Here is a 22,375-nt window from a genome sequence, read left to right on the forward strand (position 1 = left end):
GATAGAGATATTAATAATTACTCTTTCTGCACTTTTGGAATCTAGAGAGCCTTCAAATGCTTAAGCAAAGCAATAAAGATACTTGGGACAAATGCTGATGTTGGGTACACCAGTGTAAATTCAGAATAACTAGTTACCAACAACCCATGACCAAATGTACCATCAACATTATCACTATTTATTATTGAATACCAATAATAGGACCAATCTCTGAGTCCAGTTGGGGATGATGATCTTCATGTGATGGACAAAGGAGTTCTGTCCCTCCTGATGACATTATATTTTATGCTTGTGACAATCTCCCTTTCCAACATTTCAAATCTCTATCCTCTTTCACATCTCTCTAGTCATATCGACTTCCACTAAGTCTTTCTAAAATGACCACTATCGTTTCTAACATAGGCCACATATTATTTTTGTCTGAACTGAAATGTAGCCTCCTTGGGGCACGGAACACATATTGTTGTTTGCGCAGCACAAATTGCATTGTTGGTGTTGAATAAATAATTATAAAGAACTTTAAAACTATGAACACACATACAAGATTAGGTGAATCTGATCCAAGAATTCAGTTCTAAACATTTTTTGAACTTTAGGTAAATTCATATCCAATTGAGTTTTGTAGGTTGGGCTCATCTCTACACAAAAGGTAAATATAAAGCAGTTATATACCAATGTATATAGAGAACCCGGATATGAGTTACTGTGCATTCAATTCATAAAGGAGTATAATGATTCTATATTGTTAATGACCATTGTCTGCATTGGCATTTGACTATCCAAATACAAACACTTGCACAAGGTGCAACCCACAAAACATAAAAACAAAAATATATACCACTTTGATTCATAGAGAAAACACACAGCACAGTCTTCTGCACCACAAAAGCTGCAAAGCACTTCATATTCTCTACGTGAAATTTCCAGGTCTGAGAGAATATCATTTTTAAGAATGACTGGATTTCAAATTTCTGAGCAAGTTTAGCAGCATTTACTGAGATATGCAAAGACTTAACACACAGGACAACAGCAATTCATTAATTTTGATGCCCTGGATGGAACAAGAATTTGTGTTTGCTTAGGGTTGATTATATCTAGTTTTATTTTTGTGATCCACACAGACTCATTCATTTATTAAAACTGATCTGAAGATTCTTGCTTGAAATACTCCCTCTGGGAGTTGAGAGATTTGTATTTAATTTATTCATTTAGGTTTATTTAAATTGGGTAGTCTAGGCACACATACAAAATGTAATTCAAAATACAAACAAATTCAAACTGTACTGATGCCCACAATTACAGACCTTGACCACGGAATACAAAATTATCCCTCACCAAGCCCTCCCACCCAATCAATGTCTCCTTGAGAAAGTCTGGGAGAGCAGACAGTTCAGTGAGGTCCATTAGTATCAACCCAAAGCATCTTTTAAAATAGTTTGGTTACATCATTAAAATTATAATAATCCTGAGCAATTTGTTGTGATAATTGAATTGTAAAAATGCTTGGATTTTCTTGAGTGGTCAGTTTTATTTCAGATAAAAAAATACGTCTGACTCCTTAATTGCTGTCTTCAATCTTATGATTAATGGTAATTCAGATAGAAGATGAAAGATTGTCCTACACGGGAGTGTTTCTAACCTCAGTCTTTTGTGCTATGAATGTAGAGATTTGGGCTTTTATTTAAGATGGAATCAATCTTTTGAAGGGGTATAGATTAATAGATCAGATCCTCGCTCATCGACTGATAGACTTTAAGGCCAGAAGGAACCATAATGGTAATCTAGTCTGATTTCCTGCACATTGCAGGCCACAGAACCTCACCCACCCCGTTCTGTAACAGACTCATAAGCTTTGGCTGAGTTACTGAAGTCCTCAAATCATGACTTCAAGTTACAAATAATCAATCATTTACTCTAGTTTAAACCTTCAAGTTACCCATGCCTCCAGGGTCTCTGCCAACCTGACCTGTGGAAAATTCCTTCCTGACCCCAAACATAGTGATCAGCAGAACCCTGAGCATGTTGGCAAGACCCAGCAGCCAGATACCTGGGAAAGATTTCTCTGTAGTAACACATAGCCCTCCCCATCTCATGTCCCATAGCAGCCATTAAGGATTTTTGCTACTAGCAATCACAGATGGACACCATGCCATTGTAGGCAGTCTCATTATACCATCCCCACCATAAACTTATCAAGCTCAGTTTTTAAGCTAGTTAGGTTTTTTGCCCCCACTGCTCCCCTTGGGAGGCTCTTACAGAACTTCACTCCTCTGATGGTTAGAAATCTTTGTCTAATTTCAAGCCTAAACTTGTTGATGGCCAGTTTATATCCATTTGTTCTTGTGTCAACATTGATGCTAAACTTAAATAACTCCTCTCCCTCCCTGGTATTTATCCCTCTGATGTATTTATTAAGAGCAATCATATCTCCCCTCAGCCTTTGTTTTGTTAGGTTAAAAAAGCCAAGCTCCTTGAGTCTCCTCTCATAAGGTACGTTTTCCTTTCCTCTGATCATCCCAGTAGCCCTTCTCTGAACCTGTTCCAGTTTGAATTAATCTTTCTTAAACATGGAAGACAATAATTGTACACAATATCTGAAAGAAGTCTTGCCTTGTATAATGGCAATAACATTTCCCTATCTTGACTGGAAATATCTTGCTTGATGCTTCCTAGATTGTGTTAGCCTTTTTCACAGCAGCTTCACATTGGTGACTCATAGTCATCCTGTGATCAACCGGTACACCCAGGTCTTTCTTCTTCTCTGTCGCTTCCAACTGATATGGCCCCAGTTTACAGCAAAAAAAATTGTTGTTAGTCTCTAAGTGCATGACCTTGCACTCTGCACTATTAAATGTCATCCCATTTTTATTACTCCAGTTTTCAAGGTCCTCCAGATCTTCTAGTATGATATTCCAGTCTTCCTCTGTACTGGTAAGGCCTCCCAACTTTGTGTCAACTGCAAATTTTATTAGCACACTCCCACTTTTTGTGCCAAGGTCATGAATAAAAATGTTAAATAAGATTGGTCCCAGGACAGATTCCTGCGGAACACCACTAGTAACCTTCCTCCACCCTGACAGTTTACCTTTCAGTATGACCCAGTGTAGTCTCCCCTTTAACCAGTTGCTTATCTACCTTCAATTCTCGTATTAACCCCCATCTTCTCCAATTTAACAAAAAAATTCCCATGTGGAACTGTATCAAATGCCTTACTGAAATCCAAGTGTATTAGATCTACTGCATTTCTTTTGTCTAAAAAATCAGCTATCTTCTCAAAGAAAGAGATCAGGTTGGTCTAGCACAATCTACCTTTTGTAAAACCATGTTGTATTTTTTTTCAGGTGCTGTTTATCTCTATGTCTTTAACTACTTTCTCTTTCAGAATTTGTTCCAAGACTTTGAATACAGTTGAAGACAAACCAATGGTCCTGTAATTTCCCGGATCACATTTTCCCCCTTTCTTAAAAATAGGTACTATATTAGCAATTCTCCAGTCATAGGGTATGATCCCTGCTTTTACAGATTCAGCTGGTGCAAACTGGCATAACTCTACTGAAGCCCATAACACTATGCTGATTTAAACTACCCGAGGATCTCGCCCAGATATAGCTAACTGTTTCATTTCATGAAAATGATAATATAATTTAAGTGACAAATATTTCCTTTTTAAACCAAATATTCTGGATGCTCCAGAGGAATAGACAGTGAAATTTGTTGATGGCATTTCACCTGCATTGATCTGAATTTGATTGAGCTCAATCTATATTTTATCAATATTTAAAGCTTGTAAATGCTGTCTATGACAAGATAAGTAATTATAGATTAATATTATATAGAAACTTCATTAGAAGGGGTGTTCTTCTCTAAGGGCTGCATGCTGACTTGGATCTGCATGCAGAACACCCACTATTGTTAATAAGAAGAACTGCATTTTGGCTAGCCAGGTCTACACTGCAATGAAAGACCTGTGGAATGGCCATGGCCTGCCTGGGTCAGCTGACCGAGGCTTGTGGGGCTCAGGCTGCAGGGCTAAAAAATTTAGTGTGTATACCTTTGGGTTCAAGCATGAGTCCGGATGTCTACACTGTAGTTTTTAGCCCCACAGCCCAAGTGTGGCAAGTCTGAGTCAACTGACCAGGGCTCAGAGACTCAGTGGTATGGGTTTTTTACTGCAGTGTAGATGTACCCTATATGGCTCCAAGTCTGTTGAATATAAAAGTACATTATCTGACAAGGTATTAGATAATTCTTCTAAAAGCCCTATTAACATTCAAGATTTCATTTAGTTTCATTTCTAAAATCTATTGCTTTAAATTCCCATTGTAATCAGATACGCTAGAACCTGACTTGTAGAGTGCATCAGAGACCCACACCTTTATGTTTCATTGTAGTATACTGTTACCCTTGAACTATGTCAGCACTGCAGGGTCCTTTGTTGCATACAGCATATTTTAGTTATGCTCTTGTTTGATGCTGTTCTTCTCTGGCATATGGTTAGACTCATATCATATTAATTTGATATCCCTTCTTTGTCTAATCTTTGCATTACGGAGATAAAGGTTTGGATAGATTTCAAGCAAGATTTGTTTATGTTGTTTTGTTGTTTACTAAGCTATACTGTATTTTAATGTATTTATTAGATCCTTGATGGCACCAAGTCTATTTTGCCACAAGCTTCTTAATAATCGTTGCCCAAATTATCTTTTATTCTTTAAATCGTCTTTTCCCCAAAATGGAAAATTTTAGGAGGGTTAATAATTAGTGAGAATGTTGGCATCAATCGATTTTTTATTGAATATGGATCAGACAGCTATTACTTTAACGGAAATTTTACATTCTCTTAAGGAAATGTTCACTTTGGGGCTAACATCATCGAGAAAAATATGCCTAGGCGACCCCACTGCCAGGCTAGATAAAACTGGCTTAGCAAGACGGGACATTTGAGGTAGAACTAGTAGCTGCCTATGCAGTGCCACTATTCCCATTTTAACAGGAATTCTTATATCAACTGAAGACACTCAAACGAATTCAAGGTTGGAATGTGAGACTGCCTACACTAATGGTGAACTGTATTCAACAGCTATCTCCTAAGCTAATTACATTAAAATGAGTACCAACCTGGAGACAGCTGGTGCAACAGTGACTCAGCAGTATTATCCAGCTAGATTTCAGTAATACATGCAAAATCAAGGGCCTTATCCATAATTAAAATCATAGATGACTGTCATTTTATTAGCCACTGCCCTTGCATTAATCATCATGAACCTGTATAGGTTCTCTGTACGCTGATGTAGATTCTGCACAAGACCCCACATAACACTAGTGCAACTGTTGTGACCTTAGTACCTAGTTATATCATGAAAAATAAGCTCTTCCTACCCAGTTTTTCCATGCCCATCGCAGCAGAGATCAGACAGCCCACACCCTCACAACTGATTGCCCCTTCTCCCCAACTCCCCAAATATCCATGTCATGCAAGCGGTGTTCAGTCCTTTGGGCTACTGAAAAGTGGTCAAAGGGAGATAATCTGTTGCTGCTGAGCGAATGACCTCCTGTCTCAGTAGGTTGTAACAACCAACTGTAGAGGCGGAAAACTCAAAATGAATGTTACAAGATGAGGTGAAATGGTCACCCAGCAGTGAGGAGTCCATCCCAGGCTGAACTGGGGGACAGAGTGGGAAAGGAGGTAATTTAAAGGACAGTCCTCTTGCTGACACAGATGGCACTGCTGCCAATTAGCAGGGTTACGGAGAAGAGACATGGGGATTGCCCTGACCAAGCAGATGGTGCCGCCAGTGGTGAAGAGTTGAATCTGTAGAGAAGAGATGGTGGAAGGGACTCCATCCAGTTCTCTGAGGGAAATATTTAAGATAACTATACAGTATTCACAACAAAATACCTTCTCACTCACACACAGTTGAAAAGTCTCTGTCTGTGAGTATCAGAGAGAACACTTCTCCACGGTTCTTTATTTTTAGCAAATGACATTGTCCAAACAATTGGACAAAGGAAAGAGATCACAGACTGCAGCAACACAAGCAATGTTTATGCTACAGTGGGCAATCCCACGGCTAAACTAGTTTACATGGGCAAAGGCTTTTTAATTTTTTTTTCCAAGTGAAAGTCTCCCTGGCAAAGACTGTCTCGTGCGAAGCCTTCCCTACCACTTAACCCTGAGCAGATGAAACAGAGTGTAAGCAGTGTGACGACACATTCCTTAGCACCTCATGCCTGTCTGGGTGTGGACTGATAGGCTCAACTTCAGCCTCAAACAGCCTGGCAATTTGGCTTGCATTTGGGAAGGCTTCCATTAGGCCAGGGGTGACTGAATCCATGATTCCACAGGCCCAGTCTTCCAAACACCCCAAGGAGGTAGGGGGAGGGTCTGTGGTTGTGGGCCCTGTGCTGCAGCCCTGTATCTTGCCTTGGGCTGGGAATGTATTTAGCCACCACCTCCCGCCAGATCATGGGCATGGAACCCAATACTTCTGTCTTTATATGGTCAAAGTGAATTTCATCCTTCACATGCATCTGTAGCTGAGGTTATTTGTATCTGTGAACTAAATACAACGCTGAATGGGGTAAGAATACACATAGGTTTGGAGATTGTAAAGTACTTCAACAATGAGCCTAACATTTCTGAATGTCACCAGTGAAGATGACATCTTTCTTGGCATTTGTTTTTTCTTAAATATTAACTGCAGAAATTTCTATTTAAATTACAAATGCACTGCGGCAGTGTTACCTTCCACATAATATATGGGGACTGGCCATGGTGTGAACATTTTGTTACCAGAACTAAAATTCTTTCACATGATTGACTTGGCTTACTTGCATAACTGTGGGCATTCAACATGATAGCTTTAGAAATATGAGACCCAATTAAGTGAATCGTTAAAGCGTCTGTATCATGAGCATTGTAAGAGCAACAAACATTGTAGTCCTTGGCCTTTCTTTCCAGACATTAAAAAAATAGAAAGTGAATAATGATCAGATGGAGACTCATTCTCTATGTGATGAAGCCATTCTGACTAGAACATTAATTGCACAGATAATTTACAAGCTGAAACACTTGGAACATTCATGTTCCTCTCTCTAAGTTCTCCTTTATATTTTCAGTTGTAAAAGGGGAAATGTCAGCTACACAAAGATGTATGAAAAAGTCCACAAAGTTCTCCCTTAAACTTTCTTTTTGCAAGGCTTCAGATTCATTTTGTATGGATTTTTCACACATTCTAGTCTCCTATTATCTGCTACAGTAATGACTTTCTTTGGAGAGTTCAATATCATGGCAAAACTATTACTCAGCATTAATGGTTAACATAAGAGCAGCTGTGCACAGCAAGTCCTTCATTTAGAGAGATACCATTTTATTTGATTAGAAATTGATTTTAAAGCTGTTCCATTATTAATTTGCCTTAGCAGGGAAAGCTTCAGCAGTTGAGAAAGACAGGCTTCCATTCACTTCCGGAGAGATTTTCAAAATAATTTTTTTCCTCAATGTTTTAAAAATTTAAGACTCACTCTTATCTAGTTATGTTTAAGCAGAGAGTTTCAGAGCACTTTACACACATTAAGGGGAAACTTATCCTTCCAGATACTCATCTTCAGCCCTCTATTTTCCTTACTTATATGGTTCTCCCGTTAAAATCTATGGACCATCTAGTTCCATAAGGAAAGCCCAGTATCCCAAAGGAGTTACCGTAAGGACTTGAGAGAGAATTTTAATCTATTTAATAAAATTTCTCATTATCATTGGGAGATTGGTAAATATTTATATCTGTTTTAACATAAGTAAACTGAGGTAATGATGCTAAAAATCTGTGTGGTCAGTGTGAACCAGTGGTAGAGATCAGAAGGGACCCAGAAATCCTGATTCCCATTCCCCTACCCTAAGGCTGCACAGATCCTGCGAAGTCTTTTGCACATACTTATTTTTAAATATGTAACATGAATGTGACCTACTGGATAGAGCACTGGACTGAGATTCAAGAGGCTTGGTTTCTATTCCTAGCTCAGTGACCTCAGGCAAGTCACTTTATTATGTGTAAAATATGCCTCAGTTTTACCATCTGTAAAATGGGGATAATTATACTTCCCACCCTTGTAAAGCTCTTGGACATCTACTGCTGAAAATGCCATATAAGAGCCTGGTATTATTACTGAATGGGGCTACACCAGAAAGTAAAATTAAGCAAAGATGTCAGCCTTGGCAAGATGGGGAGGGCAGGGGGACAGCTAAATTATAACTAGGCAGCTCGTCAGCAAGGACTGGTGACATTTTTGTCTTAAAAAAAACCAACTTCTTCTCAGCAACGCTATGCAGCCAACCTTTCTTAAACTGTATCTTGTAACATGAGCACAAACACCTGTATATCATATTTAACTACAGAGAAATGCTTCCCTCTGGTTTATTTGACTGAAGTCCAAAACATAACAAATTCCATTATTGAAGGTCTTATCCTTTGAGCGACAACATAAACAAAAGGAAAGGTGGGGGAATGACTAATAAGGCATTCAGCAAAGGCCATATAAAGACAAACTAATTCTTGAGTTTAATTACTAATTAGTAAAGCAAAAATAATGTGCTTCCCATGGCATCATTATACTGATCCACTGATTAACAATTATAATCCCATTTACATCTATAATTAAGAAGGATTCAAAGACATTACAAGGGAAAATAGATGGTCTGCATCTATAGTTCCATTAAATCTACCAAGAATTCTATAGTTAATTGTTCTTTTGGGCATTTGCTTTTTACAGCCCAGAAGTGAAATTAGATAGCAGGATAGATGTCACACAAAATGTGAACAACCTAGTATCTGTCATCTATTCTGTCAACGTGGACCTTTCTGTCTGCAAGAAATCCAACTAAGGTCAGTGAAGCTCTACGTGAGTTCAGCCCACATGGAACTAATTGCAGGATCAACTGAATAACTGAAACCTCCCAAAGCTCAGTGGCAGACAATCCCTCTTTCCTCCCACCCAACATCGAATCCCTAGTTAGTAAAATCAAAGGAAAATCAGGATAAAGGCTCTCAATGAACTCCAAGACATTTTCCCATTCTAGATGTGTTACTTTAGCAAAAAGAGGAAAAATAAGGGACATTGAACATTTTAAAGGCTTTCAGATGAAAGCATAAAGCTAATGAAAGGTAAATAGCGTGTTTTGCTTGTTGACCAGTGTCAATACTGAAAGATACTTATCATCCACACATATACCATTCCTATGAAGACTGCACTAGGCTCGAGCCTGAGAAACAAGCAGCCTTAAATCATATTAGGAAAGCCAACAGACTCTAGTGCTGGATAAATGGGAAAAGTGAATTTCAGCAGAAGGCCTTCCATTCAGAAAGCTCAGATGTTAAAATCTAGGGACTGGTAGAAAAATTATGTCAGCTGCCATGGTGGCACATGGGGAGAGAGTTGGCCTCTCAGCTTATCCAGGACTCTCATTATGTAGGCCTTTATATGTCAGAATAAAAATCATGAAATGGACCTGGAAGTAAATTGGAAACTTGTGCAGTCTTGGTGTAATATATTTCCTGTTGCTTAAAATGGTAAGGAAGTGGGTAACCTCCTTCTGGACTTTCTGTAGCTTTTGATTGGTGTTCAAGACATGTCTCAGAAAGAGTGTGTTGCAATAATCCAGTCTGGAGGCCACAAAGATATGGATAACTGTGAGAAAGCAGATAATGCAAAATGGGTAAAACCACTTATAAGCACTGAATTCTCCCCTACTTCTATCCCGAGCCGAAGAATTTAAAACCACACAAAAACCCACTCCTGAGGTCTCTGCTGTTTCAGCCCTGCAACAGCAGGGAAGGAAGGCAGTCAGGAGAGAGCCTCTTGTGGCCTTAGAGGAGGTAGCGGAGATGTCTCAAATGTATGAGTATCTGCCCTCTCTCAGCCCCCCATATAGCAAATGTGAAAAATCAGGTGGGGGGGTAATAGATGCCTATATAAGGCAAAGCCCCAAATATCAGGACTGTCCATATAAAAATTGGGACATATGGTTTCAGTGCTCATTTGATGCACCTCCTAGCCAAAGACTTCAGTGTTCCAGAAATAAAGGCTAATGTTGTTGAAATTGCAAAATACTTCCATAACAACCACTCTGCAGCAGCTGCTCTGAAAAAAGTGGAAGGAACCAAGATAACTCTCCCACAAGACGTGCAATTGAACTCAGTAGTGGACTGTTTTGAGCACTATATCGAGAACTGGCCTAATCTGATGACAGTTTGTGAACAAAATCGTGAAAAAATGGATGGCAGTGTCACAGCCAAAGTTCTCAACATTGGGTTTAAGAGAAATGTTGAACACATGGCTTAGTACCCTGAAGCCTATTTCTGTAGCCTTGAACAAAATGCAGGGAAATTGCTCTTTTATTGCTGACACTGTTGAAATTTGGAAGGAACTGAGTGAGATCTTAAAAAGACAAATATGCAATGACAGAGTTAAATTACAATAATGAAAAAAACCAACGGGACAAACACTGTCTCCAGCTCATTTTCTTGCAAATATTCTCTATATGTGGTATGAGGATCAAACCTTAACTGATGAAGAAGAGGAGTTGGTTGTGACATGGACATCCAGCAACCATCCCTCCATAATGCCAACTATAATAAACTTCACAGCGAAGGGTGAACCATTCAAGAAATATATGTTTGCTGATGATGTTTTAAAGAAAGTCACATCAGCAAACAGGTGGAAGTCACTTAAGCACTTGGATTCAGAGACTGTTGAAGTGATAATCTCACTTTTAACAGCAGTAGCTTCTTCTGCCAGTATAGAAAGAATATTTTCTTCCTTTGGACTAATTTGTTCAAAACTGAGAAATTGCTTGGGACCTGACAAAGCAGGAAAGCTTGTTTTCCAGATTATGAACAAACAGGAAAATGAAGGTGAAGACGACTGAGTTAGCTGCAGAAGCCAATATTTTAAGTTTCTCATGTTGACCTGGCTGACACAGTCGATTTAATTTTTTTTTTAATCATGTAACTATTTTAGTTAAAAACAATTTTAACAAAAACAAACCTGATTTTAAAAAACTTGAATGTTTAACTAAATTCAAAAATGCATATGCTTGTTTTGTTAAAATATTATATGTTTGCTGTTGAAGAAAAAAATTCAGAATACATAACGTTGTATTAGTTAAATAAAACAATTTAAATGTCTGTCTGGTGATGTTCTCCTCCTAATATAGCATGGCAAAAAAATCCTCAGAATATTAATGATTAACCTGTTGAATTGGAGATAGTTCACTTTCCAATGACTTCATAAATATCTGCTTCAATTACCTTTGGTAATTTTCTGATATAGCTGTAAAACTAATCTGAAAAGTTTTCAGAATAAATCACTTTGAAAATGTATAGTGTGTACCTTCTAAAAATGAAACCTACATCTATCTCTGAGTTGTGAAGAATATGTATTAAGGTTATAACAACCAACAAGAATGCACTTTTATGTAGAAATCCATGATTAAATCGAGTCTTCCTGACTAGTGATTTAAATCAATTTGATTTAAATCAAATCTACCCTGGAAGGAACCCACGATATGCCCCAAACAGGGTCAACAAAGAAACTGAGACATCTTGATGAACTCAGTGGCTCAAGTGGTCACCAACAAGTTCTGTCTGCAAGCATGTTTCCCTGGACCATGGGTGGTAAACTTTACACTAGTTCAGGAGGGTCCCATGACTTCATGGCCTATAACTGTAGGTTTGACAGTATTGTGCACAAAAGGGTCTAATAACGAAGAGAACTCTACGTATAATCACTGAATTCCTTCCATCTCTCTGTTTAACTTTTCCTTTCTCCCTTGCAGTCTCATCTACTGCTTGATAATGCACGGTTTGTCTGAGTCTCTCTCAGATTTAGATTACATTCTGTCGGACAGATGTTTGTAAATAAGCACTTTCTTGTCCACCTTTGTTACCAGATCCCAATACAGCCTGAGTTCAACTAGATCTGATTTCACACATGTTATTACAGAATCATATGATCATATAAACATTAAGCTGGAAGGAACCTCGAGAAGTCATCAAGTCCACCAAGTCTTAACAGATGCCAGTTAAGTCATAATTTAGCTTATGTACTAATACTTCCAGTGCTTTCATGTTTATTCCCCATACACCTTACGTTTGTGTAAGACATCTAAGGTTTTATCTATACTAGAACTTTTATCAGCAAAACTTTTGTCGGTTAGGGGTGTGAAAGAACAGCACCTGCCCAACTGACCAAAGCACTGGTGTGGACAGTGCTATGTCCGTGGGAGATGCTCTCCCCCAGACATAGATATCGCCGCTCATTGTAGGTGGTTTAATTATGCCAGCAGGAGAGCTCTCTCCTCCCGGCATACAGCGACTACACAGGAGACCTTACAGTGGCACAATTGTGTCACTGTAAGGTCCATAGTGTAGACACAGTCTAAGATACTGAGGAGACTCCCCCACTGATTTCCCTCTTGTTGTTCCTATGGTCCTATTATAATTTCTTAACATCTAACCCTCTGTTAAAGTTTCCTTTTTTATACTTACCTGTGAGCTTTTATTATCTACCCCATTTTAACGTAGTTTATGCTGTGCCTTCTTTCTATAGAAATTAAAGGTTGCTAACAAAGATTTTTTTTTGTTTGTTTGTTTGTTTGGGTTTTTAGCTCCTTGAAAGATGCTTCTATTTAATAGTACTCTGTTGTCAAGGGATGTTGTATATACGAGGTTTGTGACACTAGGTCTACAAGCAAGAATGGCTTTGATAAGGATACGTTTGTAACTAGAAGGCTGAGGAATTAAAATTGCCAGTGAAACTTAAAATGTTTTAGCTGTCTTACTTCACTAGCTGGAAACTTTTTCTAGTCAAACTTGTTAACTTCATGTCTCAGATGCTGTTACAATTATTCCCTCATTTCAGAAAATTTGGAAGAGACACTCTAGAAAAATATGAGCATTAGTACATTTCATTTTAAACTGGTAACTTTTTACATTTTCAGTACATTACAACTAGATAAATTTTGGATCACTAGTAAAATGGTCAGCCATGGCTTGCAGCATTCACTTCCAGTCATAAATAATCAGAAGAGGATTTAGAGGTCTCTGGATTCTTTACATCGAGTCCCACCATATTGCAAAGAGCAGCCACTGCTGATACAAGACTGTAGGGAGAGCAGGGACAGGGACTGGGTGGAGCCTCATTGTTTTCCCCATCCTATGTGTGAGCAAACACTGTTTAGTCACCATGGAGGGGGAAATTATATGCTACTGCTTTAGACCAGTAGTAAATGACTTCCCCGTTGGTGTTGAGTTAGAAAGTGAATTGTACTCCTACCCTGGTTTGCTCCGTGGTTAGTGGAGAAAGTAGAATCACAATCTAGCTGGTAAATATGAACTACTGAATGCATCTGGGCTTAAAGCCATCAGCTCTGAGGAAACTCCAACTTCTTCAACCTTGCCTTTGATAATATAAACCCAGCAGCATGTACATATTTAAAAACAACCCAACCCAACTATACCAAAACAAAAAACTTTATACCCCCCCCAAATAACAGAAGATGAGAGAAAGAATTGTCCCTTCATTACATCAGATACTATAATGATGAGGGTAGCATAAGAATAGAATAGAATAGAATGGCTGAAAGGGACCTCGAGAGGTCATCAAGTCCAGCCCCCTGGGATGAGAAAGGACCAAGTAAACCTAGACCATGCTGATGGCTGTTTGTTCAACCTGTTCTGAAAAACGTCCAGTGATGGAAATTCCACAACGTCCCTTGGAAACTATTCCAAAATTTAACTATCCTTAAAGGTTTTCCTAATTTCTAACCTAAATCTCCCCCCATTGCTTCTTGTCTTACCATCAGTGAGAACAATGGAGGACAATTGATCACTGTCGTCTTTATAGCAGGTCTCAACATATTTGTTATCTGGTCCCTCCTCAATCTTCTTTTCTCAAGACTAGATGTGCACTTTTTTAACCTTATATCATAGGTCAGGTTTTCAAAATTTTTCATCTTTTCTTTGCTCTCCTCTGTACTCTCTCCAATGTATCCACATCTTTCCTGAAGTACGGTACCCAGAACTGGACACGGTACTTCAGCTGAGACCTCAACAATGCAGAGTACACTGGGACACTGTTGACTCATATTCAATTTGTGGTCCACTACAAGCCCCAGATAGTTTTCAGCAATATTACCACCTAGCCAGTTATTCCACCGCTTTGTAGTTGTGCATTTGATTTTTCCTCTGAGTGGAGTACTTTGCACTTGTTTTTATTGAATTTCATCTCATTGAATTCAGACCAATTCTCCAATTTGTCAAGATTGTTTTGAATACTAATCCTGTCCTCCAAAGTGTTTGCAACTCCTTCCAGCTTAGTGTCATCTGCAAATTTTACAAGCATAGTCTGCACTTTATTATCCAAGTATTAATGAAAATATTCAATAGTATCAGACTTAGAACTCACCCCTGTGAGACCTTGACTGCAAACTGTTGATAACTATACTTAGAGTATGGTCTTTCAACCACTTGTGCAACCACCGTATAGTAATTTCATCTAGACCACGTTTCCCTGGTTTGTTTGTGTCAGTGTCATGTGGGCCTGTGTCAAAACCCTTACTAAAATCAAGATATATCATATCTATTACTTCTTCCCTATCGACTAGGCCAGTAACCTAGAATAGAACCGCATTCTCATCACTCACAGAAGGAGGACATCATCATCTGAAAGCATCAATTGAATACCTCATCATGCCCTGATATTCAAGATATCGCCTACTAGCCAGATCTTTTCAGGTCATCCCCTTCATTTTATCCTCTCCAGTTCAAATTGCTCAAAGATAGACTGGCTCTGTGGGAGATATTTACAGCTAGGGTTGGGTAGGCAAGTTGCAGCTAATAATTTGTTTGACAAGTTTCACATTTTTCTCTTTTTACAATTACAATTAGCTTGGTACTTTTTCAAAGATATTAATTATGGGTTAAATTCAAGCCTTTGCATAAGTCCTGCCTGTAGCAGTTTGGAAAAGGCTCAACACCCAAAGGATAACAACCACTGCAGCAGTTCATTTTACCTGAAGACCTTAAAGTGCTTTACATAAATTAATCTTCATAACATCCATGGAAGGCAGATAGATATTATTGTGCCCATTTTACAGACTGATAAACTGAGACACAGAATTTAGGGCACACGTAAAAAGATGAGAAATTGCACAAAAAACACCTGGGTTCAAATTTCCAAATCCCAAAGTGCTCATCAAGTTAAACTGTAGGGTAAAGAATGCACACACAATGTTTACGCTAGTGACAATCTACTAATGCCATGTGCAGGACTGGGAGTCAGGGAATTGTCCAGTTACAGAAATACCAATCAGTCATATTTCCAACTTGCATGCACAGGGCTAAGCACAAGAACACTCACCTATGGTTCATTAGAGTATAATAGCTAGATGTAACAGCTGGGAGGATGCTGACTGTCTAATACCAGTAGTGTTTCCAGTTGCTCTCTAGAAGAAATCCTAAGGCAGTAGTGACTTTGCTCACTACAACTATTGTGTGATTTGGCTGCGTCTGACTCTGCAGGTCCCATTTCAGCACCTCAATGAAATGATGGATTTTTGTTGTCAAACATATTTCTGGAACATTTGCTTCTCTGTCAGCTCCAGGAAGCTGAAGTGTTGCCTATAAACTTTATGGTCTGTGTACTTGGAACTCTTGTATATCTTCCCTCTCTCTCATTTTCCTGTATATTAAAAGACTGAGCGCTTTCCTCTTTGATTGAGGGTATTGTATTCTCATTTCCAAATTGGTCTGTGTGTCTTGTCTTAGGGATGTCCCTTTTCTGTCTAAGGCAATAAACAATTTTTGGAAACATATGGGGTGAAATCCTGGCTGCACTGAAGGCAATGGCAAAACTTCAGTTGACTTCAATGGGGCCAGGATTTCACTCACAGACATTATTTTTTTCAATATGATATGGGGTTCTGAATAGTATAATACTGACACTTTTGTATGATGTAAAACTACAATATATAGGTTTTAATGAAAGTGCAGGACTAACATCAATATAGTCATATGTTTTGTCAGTTATACTGATAATATATTGTCCCTATATACACCTGATGAAAGCAATAAATAAGATATTTTGAATTGACTTGATTTTACTAAATGCATACCCTATTATAGCTCTTCATGGCCTGAGTCCTGCTTCCATTGTAGTAATGGATGTTTTATCATCATTTAGTGGAAGCAAGCTCAAGCCTAGCAAAAATACATTAATATACAAATTATATGTTGATTGCATCTGCTTTACATAGGAATAACAGATTATTGCTATCTTTTACGATATATATGGCTATGCATCTACAAAACACATACATTCAGAATCTCCAATAAGTTATTCATATGAATATTCAAAGGACAGTAATTTTTATACCAGTTAAATTGTAAGGATGGTTTAATGGTGTGTGTGCTAACTTAAGACTGGGGAGAACCAGGTTCAATTCCCTGCTCTGTTGACAGATTCCCTCTGTGACCTTGGCCAACTCACTTAGTCTCGCTATGTCTCAGTTCCCACCTGTGTAACAGAATTAACAGCACTTCCCTACAACACAGGGTGTTGGGAGGATAAATACCTTATTAAAGATGTTACATCTGGCACTCAGATGTTATGGATGTAAGCACCTAAAATAGATAGCTAAACTAGATTTAATTGGTGGAAATGTATTTTCAATACACCTTTAAGGATATATTACAAATATGATTGTCATTTAAGAGTGCCAGCTGTTTCCAACAGTTATACAACAGTGGAATGTGAGAATTCACAGATATTTCCCTCTACTTGGAATACACCACTGCACATAAACTATTGATTTATTATGATCTTTTAATAGTGACCCCAAGGCACAGCACTAATGTACCACATAAGTATAGTGACAGAGAACCTTGTAACAAGGGAAACATGAAAGTAGCCTTTTCATTATTATTTACTCATTACCTCTCACTGTAGTAATTTCATCAACTAACAGCATGGTGACATCCACTGGACTGAGGTACTATATATCTTTTTTCGCAACTACCCCTAGGGAGTTTAACAGCCACTTATGCTAATCATACAACAGCAGTATTAATGTAAACCTCCGGACCCTCAGAAATGCCAGTAATCCACCCTGAACAGAAGAGGAAACACCCTAACATTTTTTCTTAACCAGTTACAGGTAAAGGAGATACACGATAATGTACATAAACTTCATGCTGTTGCTGGTTATAGTGTAATTTTAAAAAGAATGGACAACTTCAACAATAAAAGCACCAGTGCAGAGAACGTGCCTAATATAAAACAAATCTTTGTAATAGATGATCCTTATGGAACATATTCAATCAACAGAGTGTACTGATAGCTAAAAGCCATTAAAATATACATCTTCTTACATTAATTACTGTGATACAATAAAAAGAAAAGGAGTACTTGTGGCACCTTAGAGACTAACCAATTTATTTGAGCATAAGCTTTCATGAGCTACAGCTCACTGCATCCGATGAAGTGAGCTGTAGCTCACGAAAGCTTATGCTCAAATAAATTGGTTAGTCTCTAAGGTGCCACAAGTACTCCTTTTCTTTTTGCGAATACAGACTAACATGGCTGTTACTCTGAAACCTGTGATACAATAAGCTGACTATCTGACAGGTGGAATATAAGCAGGTTAAAAGAACTCCAGTTGTATTAATTAGTTTTAGGGTTAGTGGCATGGCCATAATTGTTGGAGGTCCTGAATCTGGCGAATAAATACATCATCATATAATTGTGCCTAATCTACAAGACTGTCTGCCAAGCTACTGAGTCAAGCATTCGTGGAGCATGTAAGGTGCAAACCTCACCAGCAAGTGTTCCAGCATTATTCTGTAGTTTCCTCTGCTGTCATATAGGGCATATTTACATTCTGAGCTGGGGGTGTGATTCTCAGCTGAAGGACACATACCTGAGCAAGTTCTGATCAAGGTAACATGCTAAAACTAGAGGGTAGCCATGGTGGTGTGAGTAGCGGGAGCCGGGGCTAGCTGCCCTGAATACTTGCTTATGATCTTGGATGGTTATGACTTATAGCAAGCGAGCCTGTCCCACCACTCACTCTGCCACCCCTACACTCTATTTTTGGTCCTCTAGCTGGATGAAAGCTAGCAGGAGTATGTCTCCTAGAGCTGGGAATCACACTCCCAGCTTGAACTGTAGACATACTTTTAGAGAACTACATACGGAAATAATGCAGATGCACAATATTCCAAGCAACATTATACTCCTGAAATCCATCCCTTAGTGCAGAGTTACAGCTGATGAAATGTTCTGAACCCATTTTCCCCTCTCACACCAGTTTTACACCAAGACAGTTTCACTGAGTTAATAGAGTTGCTTCTAATTTGCAGTGGGGTAACTAAGAAGAGGACCAGGCCATCTATAATTTTGTCCTGAGAAAATTAAGTTACCTTTAATTGTCATAGGATTGCTTGGATAAATAAAGGGAAATGCCTTACTGGGATTTCTGGGAGACATGCTATTTGTTTATAAGCTGACAATTACCTGGATAATACCTGGCGAGGCCAGTCGCACTACCAAAAACCTGCCACAACAAAGTTGGGTCTTCATCTCTGTTCTTTTTGAATACTTCATCCAATGCTCCAGTCCAGTTGAGTTCATTTAACACTATTGTAGCTGTAAAAGAGGAAACATATTTGGTATTACAAAGCTAAGTATTTACATAATTAGCAGCTAATATTCCTTACAGGAATTTTAAAAATGTGAAAGATTTAACATGACAAATATGGTGCAGGAACTGAGTAAACTATTCTAACAACTATTCTAGATTTAATTTAATTTAATTTAAGTAATCAACAGAGTAAATTTGAGGAAATACAGTCCTACTCCTTGAAAGGATTAATATTCTTTAATTTTCTTGTACTACTTTTTTTCCCAGTGATTCATCTGTATGCAAAGATTATTCTTATTTTTTTGGATACTGAATTTCTTCTGTGAAATATGTTGTTTCTGATGGGCCATTCTATTCTTGATTCCAGGCTAATGACAAGTAAATTAGAGGATGTAACCACATAACCTATTTGATCACAGGACATAGCCATGAGACAAAGCAAGGTGATACCAACAAAAGATGTATAAGTCATAGGAAAATGTAACAAAGGTCTCTCTTTCAAGCTAAATGCGATTATTTAAGATGGATTCCATGGAAAAGAGAAAACAATCAATTAAACAACATTAGAATTGCAAAACCGAGCTGGGACTAGCAACCAAGGCAGCGCTCATTATTGCAAGTTAACAGGATTTCATGTTTATGGATGTGAACACTTGCAGAAAGATCAGTTCTGTGGACATTAATATTCATGAGCAGGGTCAGTTCCACAGTGAACTTGAGATACAAAGAAATTCATATGCTTAAGCATGATCAGCACTAAACACTAAGTGGCCAGTGACATGGAAATTCATATTCACAAAGCTGCCCTGGACTGATGCTTGTGTTACTTTTGCAAATATTTATATTAGCATGTTCTATGCCTTAGTGGGAAAAAGATAGTAGGGGCTTTATGAACAATGCTCCACTACAGTACTAATCAACTGAACAAATAATGAAGTTGAATTATGGTACCGTGCTTTAATCAGTTGTAAATCCTATTAATTTCCAAAGATATCTCAATCACATTAGGCACCAGCTTGGCATTCAGATTCTTAGAACAGAGCAAGGTTCTAGTTGGTGGTTGGGTCACTAATGCTTTCCTTTGTCTTGTCTGATGGCATTATAAATAATGCTTCAAGACTAAAATACATAGGTTATAAAGATGACAGTGACACTCTCATTACCAACAGTGAACTCAAAAGGGGCGGGGAAAGGGGAGAAATATATCTGAAGTGACAAAATACGTGTAGAATATTGCTTTTCATCAGAATTCTCTATTGTATTTCTACAGAATTGTCTATAGGAAATTCAAGCTGGACTAAGTAAAGTGAGTCCATCTTTCAGACAGAAAAAAATGGATCATTCTGCAAAGCTTTATAGGCGAGGTGGAGGGAGGACAAAGAATAAAACTTGGTACAATATTTGAAGTTAATATCAGCTTCTAAATTGAGGTTTTTATAATTAGAGTAATAAAATGCTAACATTAAATTTCATAGATTTGGTTTTTAAGGCTAACGGGACGTTTGGTACACTTTATGTTCTGTGAAAGATCTATTTTTTCAGAGAAGTTTTAAAAGTGCTTTCTGTTCTCCTGAGATGCAGACTTTTTGAGAAATATAAAATTAAACCTCCTATTCTCCAGATCCCTTATAACCAATAAATCTATATAAACAGTCTCTTTGTCAAATATCTAATTAAATATATATTTACTTGAGAAAGAGGAGCAATTCCCACAGTACAGTAAGTACTTAACTATCATTATAAAAATGTTTATTGTACAATTATGTTCTTTAGAGCAGGTTTGCTCTATTGTATACTTATGTAATGAAGCACTGCAATCTTTGTACAGTCCTTGTAACACTCTTTTTAATTTGTGCAGTGATTCTCTCCTGGACCTTACTTACATGACTAAATACCTAAAGTGGAATCCTGGCCCCAGTGAAGTCAAAGCAAGTTTTGGCATGAGGTGCCTCTAAACTAAGAACATGGGGAAGATAAAAGGAGGGTTTTTGCATTAAGACACTGGACAGAGACTCAGGAGATAGAGGTGCTATCCTCATCTCTGCACAAACTTCCATTATAACTTTGGGCAAGTCACTTAGACCACTGATGTCAGTGGGATTTAGCATATGCTTAAGTGCTTTGCTAAACAGTGATGAACTTGAGCACAAGTGTAAAGCTAGATATGTGCTTAAGTGCCTTGCTGAATTAGGAAGGACTTATTTCTCCATGATTCAGTTTCCCATGCTTAAAATGGGGATAACGATATGCCCCTATAAATCTACTGAAGTATATGAGGTGCTCAAATACTACAATGATGAATATCCCAGAAAAGCCTATGCATAAATAATAATAATGGTTAACAAGGGGGAAAAAAGAGTGATCACACATATTATTGAAATACCTAGATACTACAGTGACAAGGACCTTACTGATATAATAGAGTAATTCACCTACTAATAAATCCTCTGATTTTTCTCCATGGTTTTTTATGGCAAAATCCCTTCCCTTCTTCTGATATTTGTGGAAAAAAGGTGCTAGACAGTTAACTTTAAACCTTGTCTTTATTTATACGTTAATTCCCTACCACCCCACATCCTACCCCCAGAATTTTAGAATACATACTGTATTTTGCCTTAAAGTAATATTTTTGCACACGTGAAAGAGACTTTTTTCCTTATTTATGCATTTTAAGAATGATTTGTTAAAAATGAGGAAAAAAAAATAAAGTCCAGGAAAAAAACTGTTTCCTGTCAAGTCTGAATGCCTAAAAACAGGAGTTTATGAGTGGAGTTTAACTGGACCAGAAAAAGCAGCTCACTTCAGCACCAGTTATAGTAGTAAAAAAAGCGGGGAGAAAGCTACTATTGATACGAGTAGCATTTCTACTGTCACATTTTCAAAAGCAAACCTTCCAGCACTCCAGAAATTAATACAGTGAATGCTCCAGTTTTAAATTACAGAAATAGCTCACACAATTGTATGCTTCAATTTGCATCAACTTCCTTTTAATTCACTCTCTCACTGTGGCCGCAGCAACATGTCATGTGCTTGGAAGCAAACATGTACAGTGCAATGGGGGAAGGCTGTTATTCAGATACCACAACATAAGGTCATTAAAAATTCCTGGAGGAGGTTTGGTATTTGTGTGTGTGCTATAAAACAACAAGCTTCTATCACAAACAGAATATCCATCCAAAGGGACAGGGTGTGAAGAAATAATTGTAAGGTATTATAGCTTTCACCATCACTTTCACGGCTAATACTGCTTTACAGTTGCTGATGGATGTACCCTCACTTTAAATAAGCAAGCATGCCAAAATTTGCTGATAATGAGATCTACCACTTCTATGGCTGCTAATAGGCAATTTCAAACTGGCACCTCTGATGAATAGTTGATTCTGGTTAAACTTCTAACAGCAATGCCTCTGAAGCTTTTTACCTTAAGAAATGCCATCTTTAATAAACAAACAAAACAAACAAAAAAGAGCTATTCCTCGAACCACTCCCTCCTAAAATATCAACTCATTTTGCACATAACTAAATCAGTCCAGAGATATTGAATTAAGCTGACCATGATCTAAACTGTAAGATTTGGATTTCTATTGGCTTCCCAAATGTAAGTGTTTCTTATAGTAGCTATAGTATATATATTTTCATTTATTTTTGTTGTTTTGAAAAACTGGACCTTCCTAAAATGGA

The 22,375-nt window shown here is 37.9% G+C and overlaps 1 protein-coding gene across 2 annotated transcripts in view; it reads right to left on the reverse strand.

Moving 5' to 3' along the window:
- Positions 1 to 22,375, reverse strand: part of CACNA2D1 (calcium voltage-gated channel auxiliary subunit alpha2delta 1) — a 651,754-nt gene that overhangs the window by 172,867 nt on the left and 456,512 nt on the right. For both annotated transcript variants that reach the window (XM_074942556.1, XM_074942557.1), the window contains exon 7: positions 18,568 to 18,699. In XM_074942556.1, the coding sequence (XP_074798657.1) occupies positions 18,568 to 18,699 (132 nt within the window). The remainder of the gene's footprint in view (positions 1 to 18,567; positions 18,700 to 22,375) is intronic.

Source organism: Natator depressus, chromosome 1, assembly GCF_965152275.1.
Source record: "Natator depressus isolate rNatDep1 chromosome 1, rNatDep2.hap1, whole genome shotgun sequence".
Classification (NCBI taxonomy): domain Eukaryota; kingdom Metazoa; phylum Chordata; order Testudines; family Cheloniidae; genus Natator; species Natator depressus.